The sequence below is a fragment of the Phacochoerus africanus genome, chromosome 11 (assembly GCF_016906955.1).
Source record: "Phacochoerus africanus isolate WHEZ1 chromosome 11, ROS_Pafr_v1, whole genome shotgun sequence".
Taxonomy (NCBI): Eukaryota; Metazoa; Chordata; class Mammalia; order Artiodactyla; family Suidae; genus Phacochoerus; species Phacochoerus africanus.
In genome coordinates, this window is record NC_062554.1 from 127,396,350 (window position 1) to 127,418,754 (window position 22,405).

At 38.3% G+C, this 22,405-nt stretch overlaps 1 protein-coding gene across 3 annotated transcripts in view; it reads left to right on the plus strand.

The window, feature by feature from the left end:
• Positions 1 to 21,059, plus strand: part of PLA2G4A (phospholipase A2 group IVA) — a 160,225-nt gene extending 139,166 nt beyond the window's left edge. For all 3 annotated transcript variants that reach the window (XM_047751917.1, XM_047751918.1, XM_047751916.1), the window contains 3 exons: positions 10,293 to 10,488; positions 12,077 to 12,234; positions 20,456 to 21,059. In XM_047751917.1, coding sequence (XP_047607873.1) covers positions 10,293 to 10,488; positions 12,077 to 12,234; positions 20,456 to 20,587 — 486 coding nt within the window. In that variant the 3' untranslated portion in view covers positions 20,588 to 21,059. The remainder of the gene's footprint in view (positions 1 to 10,292; positions 10,489 to 12,076; positions 12,235 to 20,455) is intronic.
• Positions 21,060 to 22,405: the final 1,346 nt, after the last annotated feature.

Below are 22,405 nucleotides of genomic sequence, written 5' to 3' on the forward strand. Positions count from 1 at the left end.
GCACAAAAATGGCCATAAGCACGTCTGAGGATTGATCAGGTTAGAGTGACAGATATTATGCTCTACTAAGAGGGCTGGGGGGAATTTAAGGTTAGGTGATAGCAAACAAAGAATCAAAGAAGGGATTCCAGCAGGCAGATGTCTTCATGGAACTGGAATTTTAGGATAACTAATCTGACAGTGGAAAGTGGGCCAAATTAGAGGATGGAAAACAAAAGATTAAAATTAAGAGGGATTGGAGTTCCCATCCTGACTCAGTGGTTAACAAATCTGACGAGGAACCACGAGGTTGCGGGTTCAATCCCTGGCTTCGCTCAGTGGGTTAAGGATCTGGCATTGCCGTAAGCTGTAGTGTGGGTCGCAGATGCAGCTCGGATGCTGCGTTGCTGTGGCTCTGGAGTAGGCCAGTGGCTTTGGCTCCGATTCAACCCCTAGCCTGGGAACCTCCATATGCCACTGGAGCGGCTCAAGAAAAGACAAAATAAATAAATAAATAAAATAAATAAAATAAAATTAAGAGGGATTTACTCTAATGCAAGCATAGGACAAAGAAGTACTGAACCAGGATGGGTGACCGTGAAAACCAAGAGCAGGGTTAGGTGACCCATGAGCAGCAATGGGAGGTGAGTTTCAATGGATGACTCTAGCATCATAGCTTAGAAGCTTGTTTTGGAGGTGGAAGAACCTGATTATTCACTTTACCAATGGGAGTATAAATTGTCAAAGCCATCATTTTGTTTATGAATCAGAGCTCCACGACAGCAATGAATTGATATTGGAAGGGGTATTAGAACATTACTTTGTACTTCTAAAAAGAACCATTGTACTTTGCTATAGTTTTTAAACATACTTTGATTCACTATGTCTAATTAAGAAGAACACATCAAAAATTTGGAAATGTGGAATATACATCAAGTGCTTCTGCTATTCATAGACAATGCTGATATTTTGGATTTTATTTATTTTCTCTTTTCATTGCGTGTGTGTGTCTGGGTGAGTGTGTGTGTGTCTATGTGTGTGTTTGTCAATACCAGGGTCATATAGTTTTGCAGTCTGCTTCTTTCTACTAAAATTACATTGTGAACATTTTCCTATGCCATTAAGTGTTTTTAAAAACATAATTGCAGACACAGCATATCCCTCTATGTGGCTGTGCAAGAATTTATTTAACAGTGTTCTATTTTCAACTCTTAGATTATTGCTGTCTTGTCATTTTTTTTTCCTCTAGTGATTATTCTTGTGCATGAATCCTTAATCACACTTTTTAAAAATTTCCTTAGGTTAGCTTCTTACATATGTATTAGTTAAGACATTTAACAAGTATTTCGAGATTGTTTTCCTGAAAAAGCTGCACCAATTTACATTACCATATTGGATTGTACATGTGAGCTCTTATTTTATGTGGCTTTGCTGGCATGAAAAAAATATTTTTTTTTCATTTTTTTATTACTGAATGAATTTATCACATCTGTAGTTGTATAATGATCATAACAATCTGATTTCACAGGATTTCCATCCCACAGCCCAAGCACATCTCCCCACCCCCCAAATTGTCTCCTCCAGAGACCATAAGTTTTTCAATGTCTGTGAGTCAGCATCTGTTCTGCAAAGAAGTTCCGTCTGTCCTTTTTTCAGATGCCGCATGTCAGTGAAAGCATTTGATGTTGGTGTCTCATTGTATGGCTGACTTCACTTAGCATGAAAGTTTCTAGGTCCATCCATGTTGCTAAAAATGCTGGTATTTCGTTCTTTTTGATGGCTGAGTAATATTCCATTGTGTATATGTACCACATCTTCTGGATCCGCTCCTCTGTTGATGGACATTTAGGTTGTTTCCATGTCTTGGCTATTGTAAATAGTGCTGCTATGAACATTGGAGTACATGTGTCTTTGCAAGTCATGGCTTTCTCTGGGTAGATACACAGGAGTGGGATTGCTGGATCAAATGGTAGTTCTATGTTTAGTTTTCTGAGGAATCTCCATACCACTTTCCACAGTGGTTGCACCAATTTACAATCCCACCAACAGTGTTTTAGGGTTGCTTTTTCTCCACACCCTCTGCAGCACTTATTGTTTGTAGACTTTTGGATGATGGCCATTCTGGCTGGTGTAAGGTGGTACCTCAGAGTGGTTTTGATTTGCATTTCTCTAAAAATGAGTGATGCTGAACATCTTTTGATGTGTTTCTCGGCCATCTGTATGTCTTCTTTGGAGAATTATCTGTTTAGATTTTCTGCCCATTTTTGGATGGGGTTGTTAGTTTTTTTGGTATGGAGCTGCAGAAGGTGTTTATAAATTTTGGAGATTAATCCCTTGTCAGTCGATTCACTTGCAAAGATTTTCTCCCATTCTGTGGGTTGTCTTTTCGTGTTGTTTAGGGTTTCCTTTGCTGTGCAGAAATTTTGAAGTTTGATTAGGTCCCATTTGTTTATTTTTCTTTTTATTGTCAGTACTCTGATAGGTGGATCTGAGAAGATGTTGCTGTCATTTATGTCAGAGAGGGTTTGGCCTATGTTTTCCTCTAGGAGTTTGATAGTGCCTGGTCTTATATCTAGGTCTTTAATCCATTTGGAGTTTATTTTTGTGTATGGTGTTAGGGAATGTTCTAATTTCATTCTTTTCCATGTGGCTATCCAGTTTTCCCAGCACCACTTATTGAACAAGCTGTCCTTTTTCCATTGTATATTCTTGCTGCCTTTGTCATAGATGAGTTGGCTGTAAGTGCATGGGTTTAATTCTGGGCTCTCTATCCTGTTCCACTGATCTATATGTCTGTCTTTGTGCCAGTACCATGCAGTTTTGATGACTGTTGCTTTATAGTATAGTCTGAAGTCCGGGAGCCTGATGCCTCCAGCTCCATTTTTCTTTTTCAGGATGTCTTTGGCTATTCTGGGTCTTTTGTGCTTCCAAACAAACTTTAAAATATTTTGTTCAAGCTCTGTGAAAAATGAAAAAAATATTAAAAACAAAAATTCAAAATATTTAAAATATAACAGAAAAACACACTTTTGCTTCAGTTGTCTTCCTTTGCTTGTGAGATTAGTTTGTCATGCTCTTTTGTGTACTCATGTTTTATGATACTTTTAATTGGATTATTATGTTGCTATTACTCATTAATGAGAGTTATTTTATGTCTTAAGGATCTTAAAGTTTGTCTTATTTTTGCAAATATGATCAAGTGGGTCATTTGCATTGACATTTTATTTCTGATGGCTTTAATGTTTTAAAATCTTATGTAATGACTTCTTTTATTGGTTTTATTCTTGAAATTCATACTTCTTATCAAGATAAACTACATTTAGATCATTATTTTTATTTTCATGATATTCTTTTAAAATGTTTAACTCATCAACCTTTGCAATATATTGGGTGTGTAATAACACAATCCCTCAAAGACTTTTTTTTTTCTTTAGTCTTTCGAGGGCCGCATTTGCGGCATACGGAGGTTCCTAGGCTAGGGGTCGAATCAGAGCTGTAGCTGCTGGCCTATACCACAGCCACAGCAACACCAGATCCAAGCCACGTCTGTTACCTATACCACAGCTCATGGCAACACCAGATCCTTAACCCACTGAATGAGGCCAGGAATCGAACCTGCATCTTCATGGAAGCTAGTCAGGTTCGTTAACCACTGAGCCACGATGGGAACTCACTTCAAAGACATTTTTAACATTACTCATGATGTTTACTTTATCATATACTGTATTATGATAGAACATTAGGATAGGTTTTGTATTTATCTGTGGTATTCCTTTGGTCCATCTGGCAATCTGCATGTTCTTATCTCTGTTCCACATTGTAACATTGTATTTTATTTACTACCTAGACTCTACAAACGCCACATTCACACACACACACACACACACACACACGCACACAAATCTGTAGACATTTTCAGCTATGCATGCTCATAGATGTGCTTTAGAATTCTTTTGTCAATTCCTTACATCCCACCCCTTTTCCTGATATGTGAATATCTCCCTTAGGTATTGGTTTAGTGTAGCATGAAACCCATCATTCTGGAAATAATGAATTGTCTTTTCAGAGACTTAATATGAAGGAAATTGCAATATGTTATGTGTAATAAACTTTTTTCCTCCAAAAAGAAATTTCAGGAAATTCAGAGTGAACAAAACAGACTTTTCAGGCTCACTTGGAATATTGAAAGTGATTTTTTTAAACTTATTAGTGCTGTACAGATTGTCATAATAATACGCATTTCCATATGGATCTAAAAGATTTCTCAAATATCTTTAAATCAATATAAATGTTATAGTATTAATTCTAAGGTAGATTGCTTATTTTAGATGTAATATAGTAAGGCTTAAAAATTGAATCTACATGAAAGTTTTTGATAGGAGATGAGAAGCTTCAGGGCAATAACTGAATATATGCAATACTGCTTTATCAATGCAATTAAATAGTGAATAATTTTACTTTTTTGAGACTGATATATGAATGTCTTTTAAAATTAAGGAGTAGAGCATAAATTCTGGGTGAAAAATTAGAATCATTAAGTTTATTTCACAATAATTGATATAAGCATTTCATGTTTTATAAATTAAATCTCAAAGTTTGTCAGGGAGATAGAAGATGATGGATATCATGGCTTTGGATAAAGACAACATCGTTCATATTATAGCTACACTGTAACTGACCTTGAAAGTTCAATGTCAATGTCAGTGATACTGGAAGGTTTTTTTGTTAGTTTGTTTTAGATTAGTGGGCACACACCCTAGTAATAGGCCTAATATAAAAAGCCTCATGACTCTAAATAGTATTATTAATTGATTTAAGAAAAACACTTCCGTGTTTCATTTGTCAAGTTTCTTTTGTTAACCATTTAGTAAGTTCGATATATGCCATGTAAATTGAGTTTACCAGTAGGGTTCATCCAAGGAAAACTGTAATAGGATTGGTCTTTAATATTGGTAAATTAAAACAAACCAATTTATTCATATTCAAGTCTGCAAAATAAGCAGAATTTAAGGGGAAAAAAATCTTTGTTTCGAGGAGTAAGCAAAGAATGTAGGGAAATTCAGAATTTACTATTAAAGATTTTTTCCTTTAATTTACTAAATCACACGGAGAGTAATTTATTATGGTTATTATGCCATAAATTAAATTATTTTATACTATATCACCATATATTAGATATAAATCTGTTTTTCAGTGCCCTTTTAAAGGTATAGTGACTAGAACCCAGAATAGTGGGCTCTTTCTCTTAAAAGTAAAAGGAAGGAAGGAAGGAAAAAAGGAGAGAAGGAGGCAGTGAAAAAAAGGAGAAAAGGAGGAGAGAACAAGGAAAAATTGAAATGAGCTAGTCTTCACAATTGCAAAAATCATGTATGTAAATTAACTTTATCTCCCTGTATTTTCACTCGAGGTCAGAATTTCATTTACCCACAAAAAAGACATAAAGAATCTGGTTTTTTTTCCACACTAACCTGATGTATTTGTTGACATCATGGTATGATCCTTTGTTTAGAACTTCTGTGTATGATGTCCTCAAGATGTTTGGTTTGGGTTGAACCATCATAGCCAAACCAGCTTCCAGTAGCTCCAGGCTTTTTTTTTGGCCTGTGGCTACATAACCCCAACCTCAGCCTCTGGCTTTCTATGGCCTTCTGTGGGTGTGGGTGTGTGTGGCGGTGTGTGTGTGTTCTTATAAGAACATTTGTCATTGGATTTATAGCCCGTCCAGATAATCCACGGCGATCTTATCTTTAGACCCTTAGTTACATTTGCAGAAACTCCTTTTCCAGACAAGTTTGCATTCACTGGTCCGAGGGTCAGGCCACGGACCTACCTTTTGGAGCGCCACCATTCAACCCACCATACCTGTACTGGTCATTGAGGATGGGCAGATACACACAGCGTTAATTTTTCCTGACATATTTATGTAAACCTAGAGTAACCTCTTAGGGAAGAAGAACTAATGAGAAGTACAAAGTGCTCTATAAATTCTACACTGTTTGATATAGGAAATTATTTTCATGCCTGTTGCATTATAAACGCTTGGATCCAAATACCAGCATGCTTTTTACTGGAAATCAGAAGGGCCATAACCATGAAATAATGAATTCTAAGTTATAGTTTCTATCCATTGTATCTCATTTGCTTCAATAATTTTTGAAAATTATGTCAATTTATTTACATGATTATACTCCATACCTCTCTCTAATCTAAAAACAGGTTTTAACTAATGAGAAACATCTTAAACACATATCCTGAGTTTATACAGAAAACAAACTCATTTCCTCTAGAGAAAAGCTAATTTATTATATTACATGTATATAAATATATTTAAATTTAAATTCAAATATATATTTAAATAAATAAAATGGCATGTATATGCCATTCACACTACAGTTTGAATATATTTCTGTTATTTAGAGTGTTTTTCCTATTCTTCCAAGATGTTTTAGTTCTCAAAAATGAGCACGAGGAGGTCCCCTTGTGGCTCAGCGGTTAACAAACCCCGCTAGCATCCCTGAGGATGCGGGTTCGATCCCTGGCCTCGCTCAGTGGGTTAAGGATCTGGCATTGCTGTGAGATGTGGTGTAGGTTGCAGACATGGCTCGGATCCCGAGTTGCTGGGGCTCTGGCGCAGGCCAGCGGCTACAGTTCTGATTGGACCCCTAGCCTGGGAACCTCCATATATGCCAGGTGCGGCCCTAAGACCAAAAAAAGAAAAAAAAAGAGCACAACCATGTTACAAAGTATCACTCTGAAGGATACTATCAAATTTTTATCTCCAGAGAAAATAACTTTCAGTTAGTCCTATGTAAATTGAGCATGAATTCGTCTGTGGAAATCTGAAGCATATGAAGTGTCAGAGAGTAACCAGACTGGACAGTGAGAACATGCTTCTGCTGTACTGCTGCAGTTTGTGGAGCAGCAGGTTTTTTTACTCACTGCATTCTTCTGAAATACTCTTTTCAAACTCGTCTGCTCTACTCATAGTTGTGTCATTGTTTCTCAGCCTTTACAAACAGAGAAATGGGCTATCAGAGAGGAGATGGTTTTTCCGTCCTGTAATCACTGCCTTTACAGTCATTGGTTTTTAATCTCTTCCACATTAGGATCATATAAGGAAAGGGAAAGTTTCCATCACTTCCTGATTCCAGTAGAAAACATCTGTCTAAAAATAAGTTGCTCTTTCACCTCACGCAATTCTCTTTTCCTCTTTTTCCACACAGCACACGTCATTGGTCATACCCTTGAGTCATGTTTGTAAATACTAGAAAGCTCGCTCTTTTCCTCCTTCTCACGCAATTCCAGCGTGAACTTTTAGTTTTATTTTGATGTTGAATAATCCTTAATGAATAATTGTGAACAGTGCTAGACAAGAAATAAGCTGAATAATTCAACTGAATAGAAGGAAAAATCACTTAAGAGAAAAAGGTTTCTAAAGTTTCAAATAAGCAAAGTAAATATACATAAGATTGTCAGAGAACTATAATCACATTTAGCTTAACAGTTTATGGAACAGAGGCCTTAATATAAATGAAGGCCTTTGTCTTCCCAGATTTTCATTTCTCAGTAAATGGCATGGAGAGAGGCGATCAACTTAAAATTCAGGAAATTTCAGAAGCATCAAGAATAGTGAAAGGGAATTCCCACTGTGGCTCAGTGGTTAACTAGGAACCATGAGGTTTCAGGTTCGATCCCTGGCCTTGCTCAGTGGGTTAAGGATCTGGCGTTGCTGCGAGCTATGGTGTAGGTTGCAGACGCGGCTTGGATCCCACATTGCTGTGGCTCTGGCATAGGCCGGCGGCTACAGCTCTAAATGGACCCCTAGCCTGGGAACCTCCATATGCCGTGGGAGCGGCCCTAGAAAAGGCAAAAAGACAAAAAAAAAAAAAAGGGTTTTTTTCTCTAAATTTAAGGTGTTGTTTTAAACACTTATTTTCTGAGATATAGATGACTGAATTTTTTAAAAATTGGAGTTCTCATTGTGGCTCAGCAAGTTAAGAGCCCCACATAGTGTCTGTGAGGTTGTAGATTCTACCCTTGGCCTTGCTCAGTGGGTTAAGGATCCCATGTTGCCATGCCCGTGGTGTGGGCCTGCAGCTGCAGCTCTGATTTGATCCTTGTTCTGGGAATGTCCATATGCCATGGGTGAAGTCATAAAAAGAAAATATATATATATATAAATTATATATATGTAATATATATCTATATATATGTATATGTAATCTCATTTAATCCTCACAGCAATGCTCATGAAGATAATAGTAGTAACTTTATTTTACAACTCATTCATTTACAAATGAGTTGATGAGAAGTAAGAAACGGCTGACATGTAGATCAAATGAGGTCAGAAGCCTGCTACTTCAGGGATAGTACCCAACATGGTCCATGTTTGTTTGTTGCTACTTATGATCCCATGGTGTGGTGTGATCAGAAGCGTGTCACTGCATACTCCAGCCTACAAAAGAATTCCTTTGCTGCTAAGCTCTGGTGTTAAGCAGTTTGTCTCAGATCACTCAGCAAAGATGGGCTGACATTTCAGATGGCACAGCCTAGGCACAATGCCATGCATCATGCTCCCTGCCTCTTTCATGCTGCAGTATAATATCTGTTATTTATCTTTCCCATTGATTTATAATCTCCAAGCGTCCAAGGACAGCCTCTGTCTTATCCCTTGAACATAGCGGATGCTCAGTCATAACACTGAATGAATTAAGCACTCAGGAAATAATCCAGGTCTACTGCAAAATCTCACAGCAAATACACACTCTTTTCATAACATTTGCCACAGTTTTAAACCTGAAGGGTTATTTGCTTCCTTTTTTTCACCCACCAGGCTGTATAAAATCACAGAATAACAAGAGGTTATTTCACTGTTACGTTCCCACCTCCTGGCATGAAGCTTAGATCAGGACCTAGTAATTGTCATCAAATGCATCAATAAGGGAAGTAGCTTAAAAAGCTTAAGATTGTACTGATCATTTCCCTAAAACTTCCCGTCTCTAGGGATTTCCCTAATACCATTCCTGCCTCTCTTCCTTTTTTCCCTCTTTTCTTTCTTCACTTTTTTTTTCCCTTCCATCTCTTTCCCTCTCTTTATTGGCATTTATTTATCAAACATCTGTATGGTTTTATTTACAGGCATGGTCCTAAATACTGCTCTCATATTAACTTAATTCTAATAGCAATCTTATAAAATGGGTATCACATTATCCTCCTTACTTTATATGTGAGGATAGCGAGTGTGGCAACATTAAGGCTCTCGTCTGCCGCCCCAGAGCTTGTACTTTAATTCGGGCAATCTGGCCCCTGTGCTTTTCTCATCACCTCGGTCTGCTTCTTATTTGTCCCCCTTGCCCTTAAGCTGCATTTCCATAGAAGTCAGCTGTGTTCGGTGCACCTTGCTGTATTGATTTATGTTCTCGAGTTTCAATTTAATGATTTTTTTGTGCTTAGCCACTGTGTTCGTCAGCCTTGATGCGGAAACAAACCTAAAAAATCTCTGTAGTCCCGACAGCAGACAGCAAACGTGCATTTCTTGGTCATGTTACGTGTCCGCAGATGCAAATCAGCCTCTCTGGCTGTGTGCCACTGCTTCTCTCATCCCCGTGGGATGTATAATCCTTTTACCCGGAAAGGCGTAAAAATGTGGAAATAGTCACCCACCCAGTGGGCCACGTGCCTTCACTAACTCTCAGTTCTTCTGCGGGGTGACTCTGGGCCACTGCACACATAATAACAAATGAGGCCGGAAGCTCAGCTTCTTGTCATAAACAAAAGCAGAAAATAAAGTAGATTCAGAGTAGCTCAAGTGTCTCTTCATACATAAAATGTATTAATTTTTAATGAGTTTTGTGGAGAAGATATGGGTAAAAATTTACCATTTTTGCGGTAAAAATATGGGTAGCAGAATGTTTGTCGTTCTGCTTCAAGAGGTTTTTGTGACTCTGAAGTAATCCTTTAACCAAAAAGCATTCACAAGGCTTATAAATGCCCAGAACCTATAATATACATTTTTTTTTCTCTAGAAATTACATCAAAGTAATTTCATTCAGTTCAGTTCATTAATAATGTTTCATACGCCTCCAGTGGAACAATCCCTGTGCCAAGAGTTGACAGAACAATGGCGAGTTTGTCTATGGAGTACTTTTGTATTTTTCGAGATTGATCAGCTTCTGGAGAATAGGGTCATTATTCATCCAAGCAAAGTCAGTGCTAACCCATAGCAGACACCAACGAATGCAGGGTGATGGACAGACCGACGAAACAAATGAGGACTGAAAATTCCCAAATGCACTTTTCCGCTTCTTCTACAGGAGCTGCTTCTTGCAGAGAAGTGGGCAAAAATGAATAAGCTGCCTTTTCCAAAGATTGACCAGAATGTGTTTGATCGTGAAGGACTAAAGGAGTGCTATGTCTTCAAACCCAAGAATCCTGATGTTGAGAAAGATTGCCCAACTATCATCCACTTTGTTCTGGCCAACATCAACTTCAGAAAGTACAAGGCTCCAGGTACATGGAGAGTTATATTCTGTAAAATAGAAATGTGATAAAGAAGTAAGTCTGGGAGTTCCCGTCGTGGCTCAGTGGTTAACGAATCTGACTAAAAACGATGAGGTTTGCAGGTTCAATCCCTGGCCTTGCTCAGTGGGTTAAGGATCCGGCATTGCTGCAAGCTGTGGTGTAGGTCGCAGACGTGGCTTGGATCCTGAGTTGCTAGGGCTCTGGCGTAGGCTGGCAGCTACAGCTCCGATTAGACCCCTCGCCTGGGAACCTCCAGATGCCGTGGGTGAGGCCCTAGAAAAGACAAAAAGACAAAAAAAAAAAAGAAGAAGAAGAAGAAAGTCTGACATTAAGCTGGTTCACACTGGCACTGCTAAACCAGCTGTTACAACATGGAACACTTCCCTTCCCTTGATAAATGGCTGCTTTCCTGAAACAACCCCAAGTACTTCCCCTCTTTCTCATCCCAGGATCCCCTGAGTTCCTCACAATCCAGAAAACCGACTCAGTAAGAATCTCTGGGGCTTTTCACCACATCCTCAGACGGGTATTGAATATTTTGATTACTACCCATGGAAGGAAGGCCTTGTTTCAGAACAAATCATGCAAAAAATTCCTGGGAGTTTGATTGTAAAAAGTAATGTAACTTAGCAGTATAATATGTGCTAGTAATTTCAGGTTCTCGCACATGAAAGACCAGCAGGACAGAAAGAGTCATTGGAGATTTGAGAAGAGACTTCAGAGAAGAAAGTGAACTTTTTCTAGGTGGTGGAGGAAGTCAGAGGAGGGATCAATAGGGGTAGACGTTATTATGAGTCATAGTTCAACACAAGAGAAGGAAGAATTGGCTGGACTTTTTAGTTATTGAAGAGTGAAATACTTAAAACCTAGAATATTTTGAATTTTCTATCACTGTTAATTCTCCAAAAGGGACTATGAAAGGGATTCCTGTGACACGAAGACAGTTAATTAATGTATGAGTTTGAGTTCTATGAGAAGCAGTTTCCAAGCAAAGGATTCAAGTGCAAACAGTTTATTTGGGTGCGCAAGGGAATTTTAGTAAGATAGTAGGGAACTGAAAAAGGGAAGAAAGGCAGATAGCGAAAGATGTATTAAGCTGGCCATCTCAAGGAGAACCTGATCCTTTTGGGAAACTCTAGGAAATGGAGTGGAATCTGTGGTCCAGAATCATCCTTCCCAGTAACACAGCAAGTGGCAAGGGAATGGGGGAATTTATATACCAATACCATAGAGTCTTTGTTTGACTGCTTTCTGGGACACAGTATTATTTACTGACATTTCCAGCCTGATGCTAGTGAACAAAGCCGGCTTCTGCAGTTGCAGGGAGGGGTAGAAAGCCCATAGACTCAGAGAGGCAAATCCTGTCCATTGGAAGTTCTCTGTTTAGAACCTACAGAAATGGTGAAGTTCAGGGAATATGGGTGGAAGCTTATTAGTATATGTTAAGAATTACATGACCCCGGAAGAGGCTCCCAGTGTTGTGTTAATAGCTATGTGTATGTTTTATATGCCCTGGGTTTTAGAGATAATTTACAGTTTTCAAAATTATGCCATTTGAGACTCTTCTTATATTTAGGTGTTCCAAGAGAAACTCAGGAAGAGAAAGAGATAGCTGATTTTGATATCTTTGATGACCCTGAATCACCATTTTCAACCTTCAACTTCCAATATCCAAATCAAGCGTTCAAAAGACTGCATGATCTGATGTATTTCAATACCCTGAACAACATTGATGTAAGTATCTTCTATGATCGTTGACGATGTCAGATTCTTTCATATCACATGGACATAGCAAAACCTCTTTTTAATTAATTAAAAATAAGGTTTATGAATACCACCCCCCCAACTGTACCATTTTCTTTTTTATGAGCTATTGGTGAGCCTTGTAAAGTTAACAGATAAGAATGCCAAGGCCTCCAAATTATTATACTCACCTGTTATACTCTCATTTGATTGACGGCTTGGTTAACTCTCAGCTTCTTTCCCAAAATATCTCGTGTATTTATTCCATATTAAAATAAAATAGGAATAGGAAAAGAGTGATAAAAAGAAAATGAGTGTAACCAAAAGTGTAGTTAGCTGCAAAAATAGCATGAACTTTAATGGATACACTCATGCTTTTAAATGTCTTTATTTTTTTAGATCTTGGCAGTGTTGCTCAAAGTGGCAGCCTCTCTTCTCCATTTTTAGCCCTGGAGATACCAAGTATGTTTTGCTTCAGTTAGAAACAAGTCATTCTCTTCAGTATTAGTTCCTGACAAGTGTGTCTGCTGCTAAGATTCTGTCTCTGTGTAAAATTCTTTAGCTGCTAATGCACCATTTGGGACTACTGTTGTGTAACTAGAACCATGATGGCTTGTGATGCCACCTCACAGATCTGACAAATGATGATCAGTTTTAAAAGCCCAAGTTCATTGGCCTGATTGGATTTCGCACATTAGGAAACAAAGAGTACAAGCAAAAGAAAGGAAGAGTAAATGGAGAGGGAAAGGCCTCATACCTCACTTGCCAGTCTTTTTGGAAACTGTATGAATAGACCAAAATAAGGTACAGGTGTGGACGGGTGTTCTGGGCATGTGAGATTTAATTAGATTTTGTGAGCTCATAGAATTCTGGCACATTTAGTGTGCTTGTTTGTCTATTTTGGCTTGAGGCTAGTAACAATCAATTGTGTGCAGTTATAACGGTTCCACCATCATATGCTTATTAAGCAATATCTTTAATTTTTGTTAACGTGTGAACTTTTCCCCAGTAAGCTTCAGGTCCTGCAACTCTAAAGTGTTTCTTGTCAGCCTTCACTTGTGAATAATACATGATAATTTATGTAAAACATGCTTAGCAAAATTAATAGCATATGTCATTTTCCAAGTAGATTTATTCCTTTACTTTGTTATTATTCAGTGAACATCTGAAATCCATATGTTACATTGTTTCTATGGCGATGATGAAAAGTTAAAGAATATTAAGAGAAAATTGGCGTTTTAATCTATGATTCATAGGGAGCAAGCAGACGTTCTCAGAATGGAGTTGTGTTTTATAAAACCTCATGCTATTAAAACAGAAAAGAAGTGAGGCGTAATATAGGAGTAATTTTTCAGTGTAGGGCCAATAAACTCAGAACTATGCTATGTATTCCTTGGGATGAAATGTATTAAGCTTGATCAGTTATCCTCAAATGGAAAAAAATAGATGGTAAGAATATATAAATACCCTATTGGACTTGGGAAAATAAAAGGATCATATACAAACACACACATACACGTGTATCTGTATATATAGAAATATATACACAGCTACATTTTTTTCATTGTTTTCAGTTCTGGTTTATATAAAATCTGCTAAGTTATTATGTATATGGTTATATATATGTATGTGTGTGTGTATATATATACACATATATATAGTTCTATTTATATATTTTACACACATTCTTAAAAGTAGTTTTTTTGATGCATGATGAAAAAGTTAAAGCTTGAACAAAACCAGACTGAATTCCAGAATAACTATCCAGACTTAGAATTCATCAGATGTAGATTTTTCACCAGCCATTTAATTAAGCAGGTTTCGATTGCTTCTAAGAACTTTTTCTGGTATGGTATATAGAAGCAAGGTCGTGGACTTTATGTTTAGCTCTTAGATGGGCTACTTGTGTGACCTTGAATAAGCTACTTGAACTTTCTGAGCCTCAGTCTCCATCTCAGGAGTAACCGCATCTGCCATAGTGGCAGTAGTGAATCGTGAATCAGGTGATGTATGAACAGTGCCCTCTGCAAACAGAAGCTGTTTAATAAATGGGATCCGTACCTATGTGTGTCTGTATCCTGTACCATGATGAATACACCTGAAGACCTTTGCAAATGGCCAGAAATAAGACTACAGACTGGAGTTCCCATTGTGTCTCAATGAACCCGACTAGTGTCCATGAGGATGCAGGTTCAATCCCTGGCCGCACTCAGTGGGTTAAGGATTCTGCACTGCTGTGAGCTACAGTGTAGGTCTCAGATGTGGCTCAGATCTGGTACTGCTGTGGCTTAGATGTAGATGGCAGTTGCAGCTCTGATTCGACCCCTAGCCTGGGAACTTCCATATGCCTTGGGTTCAGCCCTAAAAAGCAAAAAGAAAAAAAAGAAAGAAGGAAAGAAGGAAGGAAGGAAGGAAGGAAATAAAGGAAGGAAGGAAGGAGGAAATAAAGAAAGAAGAAAGAAAGAAGAAAGAAAGAAAACGTAAACTCTTCTAATTCAGATGTCTGACTACCAATCCCATGGAGACAGTTTCAACTTTGCGGCCACAACACCATGACTTAAGGGAGGTTTTCATTTTTGATTCTACCTTCGGAGTTAAATCTTTACTCTGAAAAGGCCAACCTGTCTGTTCAGCCTTGTGCTTCTGTTGCTTCACAGTGGGCCTGCTTTGCTGGAGCTAAATGCCAGGTCATCTTTAGAGAACTTCTGTTTCTGCTCACTTCTTGACAGCAGGCTGAGTTTCTCATTAGCTCCAGGTTTCTGCACTTACTCAGTCCTCCCAAATTCCTTTTCGCTGAACAGTGCCCAAGTGCTTTAACAGTGGCAGCATTTCATGGGAGTTTTTGGTCTTTTTTATTTATTTATTTTTTTAAAAGAAGCCTAAGATATAGTGACTTATACTGGTAGACATGCAGTATGTGGAAAATGTAAAGGCTTTGGAGTCAGACCAAATTGAGGGCTCAGATTTTTGTCTGTGCCTCTTCACTGAGTGACCTTGGCCGTGTTGGTTAACTTTTACAAAGTCTACTTTTCCTCATTGTTTGGCTTTTGTTTGATTTTGGCCATGCCTACAGCATGTGGAAGTTCCTTGGCCAGGGATCAAACCTGTACCATGGCAGTAGCCAGAGCCACAGTAGTGGCAACACTGGATCCTTAACCCAAGGTACCACAAGGGAACTCCTCCCTCATTTGTAAAAGGCAACAATGTATGTTTTATAACACTGGGATGAGGATTAAGTAAAAGTATATAATGGAAAAGCTTGGTATGTACAAGTCACTTAAGTTGAAATGGGTAATATGATAATGATAATAATTATTAATAGTGTCCATATTATCCTCTGATTTTAATTATAAATTTAAACACCTGAAAAACAACGATTTTCCTTATTTACCTTGTATCTTCCAGAGATACTGATCACAGTGCCTTGCACCTAAAATAAATATGCATCAACGTTTCCATAAGTTATTTTTAAGATGTCATAGACTTATTGGGACTTCCTGGCTGAAACTGTTGAAGCATTTAATGTGACAGGAGGAGGGGGTAGCAGATGTCAGGATACAAGGTCTGTTGGCTGGAGGCAGAGTCCTGAGTATGGAGAATCTCCATGCAGTGCGTGCCTGGCCAGGGAGTGTGGCTACAGACTGTACTCACAAACTACCACCTCCACCTGGAGGAATTACACCATCTGGTGTCTCTTCTCCAAGCTCTTGTTGATTCAGTTATCACCAAAAAAAGTATATTATTATGTAGTCTCACTGATTCAGTTTATTAATTCAGGAGGCATATTCTAAACACAGAGTTTATTCAGCATATACCAAGATGCCTAAGCATGAGCTTTTAAAATGCTTTCTCCAATAATCCTATAAAGTGTTAACTGTTCAGAGTTGATTAAAATGAGGAAAAGCATATATCCAGACGTACTGGTATTTACTTCTTAATTTATTGATAGTTCACCATCATGATAGAAGTGTCGAGGTACAAGTGAGAGTTTTTATCATTTACAATGTAATTTAGAAGCTTATTATATATCATAACCATATATATTTGGCCCAATTAATCTGCCTTGAATATGGCCAGGAGTCTTTTTACATCTTATTTGTTCATTTATTCAACATATTTATTGAGCATCTACTGTGCCAGGCACTGTTTGGGAAGCTAAGGATAGAACAATGCACAAAACAAAAAGAACAAGAAGAAGCTTTACGTGCTTAATATAAGCCAAATATTTCCTTTCCAAATAGTCAACACTCAAAGCTGGCTTATGAACTAGGTGTTCTTATTTATACCTGAGGAAACTGAGTCATGGATTATTTAGGCCGATTCCTGGAAGACGCAGTTATGTTGGGGTGCTGAGATGGGAGCCAGAGGTTTTTTTTTTTTTTTTCCCCTCACTCTTCTCTTACTTTTAAATCATCTCAGGCAGCTTTATTTCCTAATATGCCCCCAACACCTTTCCAGCCAGGCCAATTCCCAGATGTTTCCTGTACAAGCCTGGACCTTCCATCTTCAGCCTCTTTATAAGATTATCCTTTTGCTAAGAATGACCAGCTTTCACAGTCCACTTATAAAATCCTGCTTGTCCTTCAGCTCAAGCCTCATTGTCTCCATGAGGTGAGCTTTGTCCCATTTACTCTGATCTGCAGTGAGCACCTTTGGGGCAGTCATTAGTTTTACAAATGTTTCTTCTTCTTCTTCCGGGTTCTAAGTGCTGGGATCAAGAATGACAAGACTAATAAGGCCCTTGCTTTCCTGACACTTCAGTTTTTATTGGGAAGGCAGGCATGAGCCAGCAAACCTACTGTACTTTATTTTTAATTTTTTGTTGTGTCTCAAAATATACTGTAACTTCCTTTTAAGGCCCATTTTAAATTTGCTGTTATAGGAATTCAGTATTTACTTATGGGTTGCTTCTAATACCACATTTTGAAATTGATTCCTTTGGGGGAAATTTTAAATTTTACATACTTTCTTATTTTCTGCCTTTATTGCCAAATATTTAAAGAATCTGGCAAATGAGGCTATTAAATAATTATTAAACTAATTAGTGATTATTAATTAAGTGAAAGACGACATGGACCTTATTTAGGAATAGGCGGCGAGGATGGAGAAAGGTGGGATATAAGAGCTTCTGCTAGGATAACACTGATGGGATGGACTTGGAATCTCAATGAATTTCAGGGGGGAAGAAAGAATTAGTTTGTAAACACTATTTTGTTTGTTTCTTTGTTTTATGGCCCCACCTGCAGCATATGGAAGTTTCCAGGCTAGAGGTCAAATTGGAGCTGCCAGCCTATGCCATGGCCACAGCAACGCCAGGTCTGAGCCTCACCCAAGACCTGCACCACAGCTCAGGGCAACACTGGATCCTTAATCCACCGAGCAAGGCCAGGAATTGAACCCTCATTGTCATGGATGCTAGTCAGATTCTTAACCCGCGGAGCCACAATGGGAATTCCTCGAACACTATTTATAATTTGCTCCTACTGTAATAATAATTTTTAAGAAGATTCAAATATAACATATTGCCTTTTTGATCACATGTAATTGTATCATGTATAAGGCCAAGAGGTTTGAATTTGGCAGCTGAGGTGGTACTAGGTTTAGCCAGTTCTGTTGGCATCACAGAATTACACAGTGCGACAAATGGGTATTTTCTGCAGTACTCCAAAAAAAAAAAATCCAGTTAATGGTTTCCTAGTGTTACTGCACCACCTAGTGTTTAAACTTGCACATTCTTGGTTAAAGAATCTGACTAGGAACCATGAGGTTGCAGGTTTGATCCGATCCCTAGCCTTGCTCACTGGATTAAGGATCCGGCTTTGCTGTGAGCTGTGGTGTAGGCCGGTGGCTACAGCTCCAATTTGACCCCTAGCCTGGGAACCTCCATATGCCTCGGGAGCGGCTCAAGAAAAGGCAAAAAGACAAAAATAAAAAAATAAAAAATAATAATAAAAATAAATAAATAAAAATAAATCTGCACATTGTTATTGCATTATGACTTGGGTAGCACAGTTATAAATGTGGATTCTTCTTTATAAGAATTGCCATTTGCTAAAAACACCTGGCAAGGGCCAACTCTGAAAAACTCACCAGTTCATGATGCTGATATTGTTGATTTTTTGGTGCTTATGAAGTCATTGTAAAAGAGTTGACGGCAGTCATTATCAGTATAATGTCCCCTTGTAGTCTTTTATATGTTTTAAAGCTTTTAAAAAGTCTTTGGAAAGTAATTTGTTTATTTTTAACTTAACTTGAGTACTTCTCTGCAGTGAAGGTTGATGGGCCCATGTTGTTTCAGTGGCCCTTTCAGAAGGAGAAACCAGCTGAAAAGCTGCTGACATGGTCTCTAGAAAGATGAGGGGATTATTAAACGAGGATGGAGTAGGGCATGATTGAAATAGCAGAACTGATGCGCTGACTTTTACCATATGACAGGCCCACTGTTGGCCACACATGGCTACACATGGTGTGTTTATTTTCAGTAAACTTTCCAGCTCCCATCTAATTTAAAACTCCTAAATTTCCTCACATGTGGTCAGTTTTACAAATAACAATAAATAGATGCTGGGAGTTCCCATCGTGGCGCCGTGGTTAACGAATCCGACTAGGAACCATGAGGTTGCAGGTTCAATCCCTGACCTTGCTCAGTGGGTTAAGGATCCGGCGTTATCATGAGTTGTGGTGTAGGTTGCAGACTTGGCTCGCATCCCTCGTTGCTGTGGCTCTGGCATAGGCTGGCGGCTATGGCTCCCATTCAACCCCTAGCCTGGGAACTTCCATATGTTGCAAGAGCGGCCCAAGAAATGGCAAAAAGATAATAAATAAATAAATAAACAGATGCTAGTTGTGGAATGTTTCCTATGTGCCAGGCACTGTGCTAGGTACTTTCTATAAATGATCTCCAGTTCCCACACTAGCCAAGATTAGTATAATTAAAGATGAGTATTATTAAAGAAGGGGACATCGGCTCAAAGATTTAAGTTAATCCTCTTGATCTCACGCAGCCAAGTGACTGTGCCTGGAAGCCCTCTGAGAAGGACTCTGTCGTAGGCCTGAAGTCCTCTCTTCTGTGGCCACAGAATTATGTTTCCCTTCCTCGTGGGAAAGGTGGGGTCACCGCATACCTGCTTTCCTTAACGGGCTCAGTAACATTTGAGCCCATTTTCCCCCAGAAGACAATTTTATATAGATTTAATTTAATGTATATATTTAATTGTATTTTTTTCAGGAGGCAGTTATATATATATATATAATTACATATATATTTTCTGGGGAAAAATAGATGACTAAAAATCATAAAGCCACAAAAGTGTGACATTCTCATGATAAATCCCTCTTTCTAGAAACATGATTGCTTAAGTTGCTATTAAATAGAGGGCCCTAAACATTTTTTTTAAATAAAAAATAAATAAATTTAAAAAAAAAAGAAAAGAAAAGGAATTCCCATCAGGGCTCAGCAATAATGAACCCAACCAGTATCCATGCGGATGTGGGTTCAATCCCTGGCCTCGCTCAGTGGGTTGAATATCCAGCATTGCTGTGAGCTGTGGGGTAGGTCATGGATGCTGCTCAGGTCCTGAGTGTCTGTGGCTGTGATGCAGACCAGCAGCTGTGCAGCTCTTATTCAATTCCTAACCTGGGAACTTCCATGTGCCACAGGCATAAAAACCAAAAACAAAAAACCAACAAAAAGCAAAAAAAACCCCACAAATAGACTCTTAGAAACAGAAAACAAACTTATGGTTACCATTGCAGGAAGTGGGGGAAATAAATTAGGAGTTTGGGATTAAAATATGCATGCTGCTATATGTAAAACAGACAACCAAGGACCTACTGCATAGCACAGGGAACTCTAGTCAATATCTTATAATACCCTATAATGGAAAACAATATGAAAAGGAATATGTATGTATATATAGAAAATAAAAGAGTATGTGTGTATATATATACACATATGTATATATGTATGTATAACTGAATCACTTTGCTGTACACCTGAAACTAGTACAACCTTGTAAATCAACTCCAATGTAAAACAAATGCTTTAAAATGTAATAGAGATGTTAAATTTAAATATGCACATGCATGGCTCAGAGATTTCTCTATTTCAGAAAGAATGCTATAATTAAAGGTTATGTATATATATGACCAAACAAATGTTTCGTTGAGTCCAGAACAGCACGAATTTTCTATCTTTTGCCTCTATTTGCAGGTGATAAAGAATGCCATGGTTGAAAGCATTGAATATAGAAGACAGAATCCGTCTCGTTGCTCTGTTTCCCTCAGCAGTGTTGAGGCAAGAAGATTCTTCAACAAGGAGTTTCTAAACAAACCCACAGCCTAGTTTGTGTACTGGGAAGGGTAGCAATTTCTGATGTGGATGTAGGAAATTCCATGACAACTGGATTTAAAAACACAGGACAGATCTAAGCACTGATCTCAAGGGACCAGTTGATACTCAAAGTAGCAGTTATTTAGCTGCAGGAGAATAATACCCTTATAGGTTTGTTAGGTTGACAGGTAATGTCAATTGTGTAAAAACATACTCAGCTACATTTTCTATCAGTATGAATTTCCTGATGCAAATGTAGAGATGTGCCATATTTTTAGACATTCCTCACCAACTATCTTATGTGTCCTTTTTTTAAAAATGTTTCTTTTTTAGAATATTTAATGGTTCAACTCAGTAAGTAAGACTTTGTATTGTGTGTGAATGTAATTCACTGACTGGATTTATTCGTGCCATGAGACAACACTATTTTTTATTTATATATGCATAGATACATACATGAAATAAATGCATCTATATACAAATAGCTAAGGGACAACTGAGTTTTTATTATTTTTAAAGAACTGCTGCATTGTTGCTATTGACAGATGCTCAGATTCATGGCTTCAAAGACAGAAGTTGTTAATCTGAAACTCAAATGTGAAACAGCATTTTAAATTATGGCAATTTTTCTTTTTTTATTACTCAGTGAATTTTATTACATTAATAGCTGTACCACAATCATCACAACCAAATTTTTACAGCATTTCCATCCCAAACCCTCAGTACAATTTTTCTTAAAAGAGAAAGTATGTATAATTTGTTGAGCAAATAGGATGTGTTCGTTCAGCATGTAGGGGAAAATAACCATTTCTTTTTTATCAATTTAATTTTTATTTTATATTGGAGTATAGTTGATTTACAATGTTGTGTTTGTTTCAGGTGTACAACAAAGAGATTCATTTGTGCATAGATATAGAACCCTTCTTTTTCAGATTCTTTTCCCATGGAGGTTATTAACCACTTCTACCTTAACATTTTACTTTGCTGCTATTATCCTGCTTATCCAGCAGAGGGCAGTTGACTTCAGAGGAAAATACGGAAGAATATCAAGGGCTGTATCTGCAAGACCTGTCTTGGGGATTGTCTGTATTACATGGCTGTGGTTTGTTACCATTGAACTGCTAAGGTTCAGAGTTAGTGTTTCAAATATAAGGGCTTCTCCATGCCTTCTTTGATTCTACCTTTCTTTAATCTCTTTAGTCATGTCACTTTTTTTCCTCTCACCTTTCATTCACATTTCTACCAGTGAGAAAAGACAGAAAAAAGGTACCAGGAAGGGAACACTTGAAAGTTCATTCTTACGGGAGTTCCCGTCATGGCACAGTGGAAACGAATCCGACTAGGAACCATGAGGTTGTGGGTCCGATCCCTGGCCTTGCTCAGTGGGTTGAGGATGCAGCGTTGCCATGAGCTGTGGTGTAGGTCACAGACATGGCTCGGATCTGGCATTGCTGTGGCTGTGGTGTAGGCTGGCAGCTGTAGCTCCAGTTAGACCCCTAGCCTGGGAACCTCCATATGCCGTGGGTGTGGCCCTAAAAAGACACACACACACACACACACACACACACACACACACACACACACACACACACACACATATTCTTTCATTGGTTGATTTATACCCATGGCAAATGGATGCCTATCGTGGGCCACCAGACATGCAAGATCTGTGGATACAGCATTGCACCAAAATGAACAAAAGTGCCGGCCCTCGAGGACCTTACATTCTAGTGGAGGTGACCAGCATAAGCAACACAAATAAGTTTCTAGAACGTTAGTGATAAGTGCTAAGGAGAAAATTCAAGACAGGAAGGAAGGAGATGGGAACTG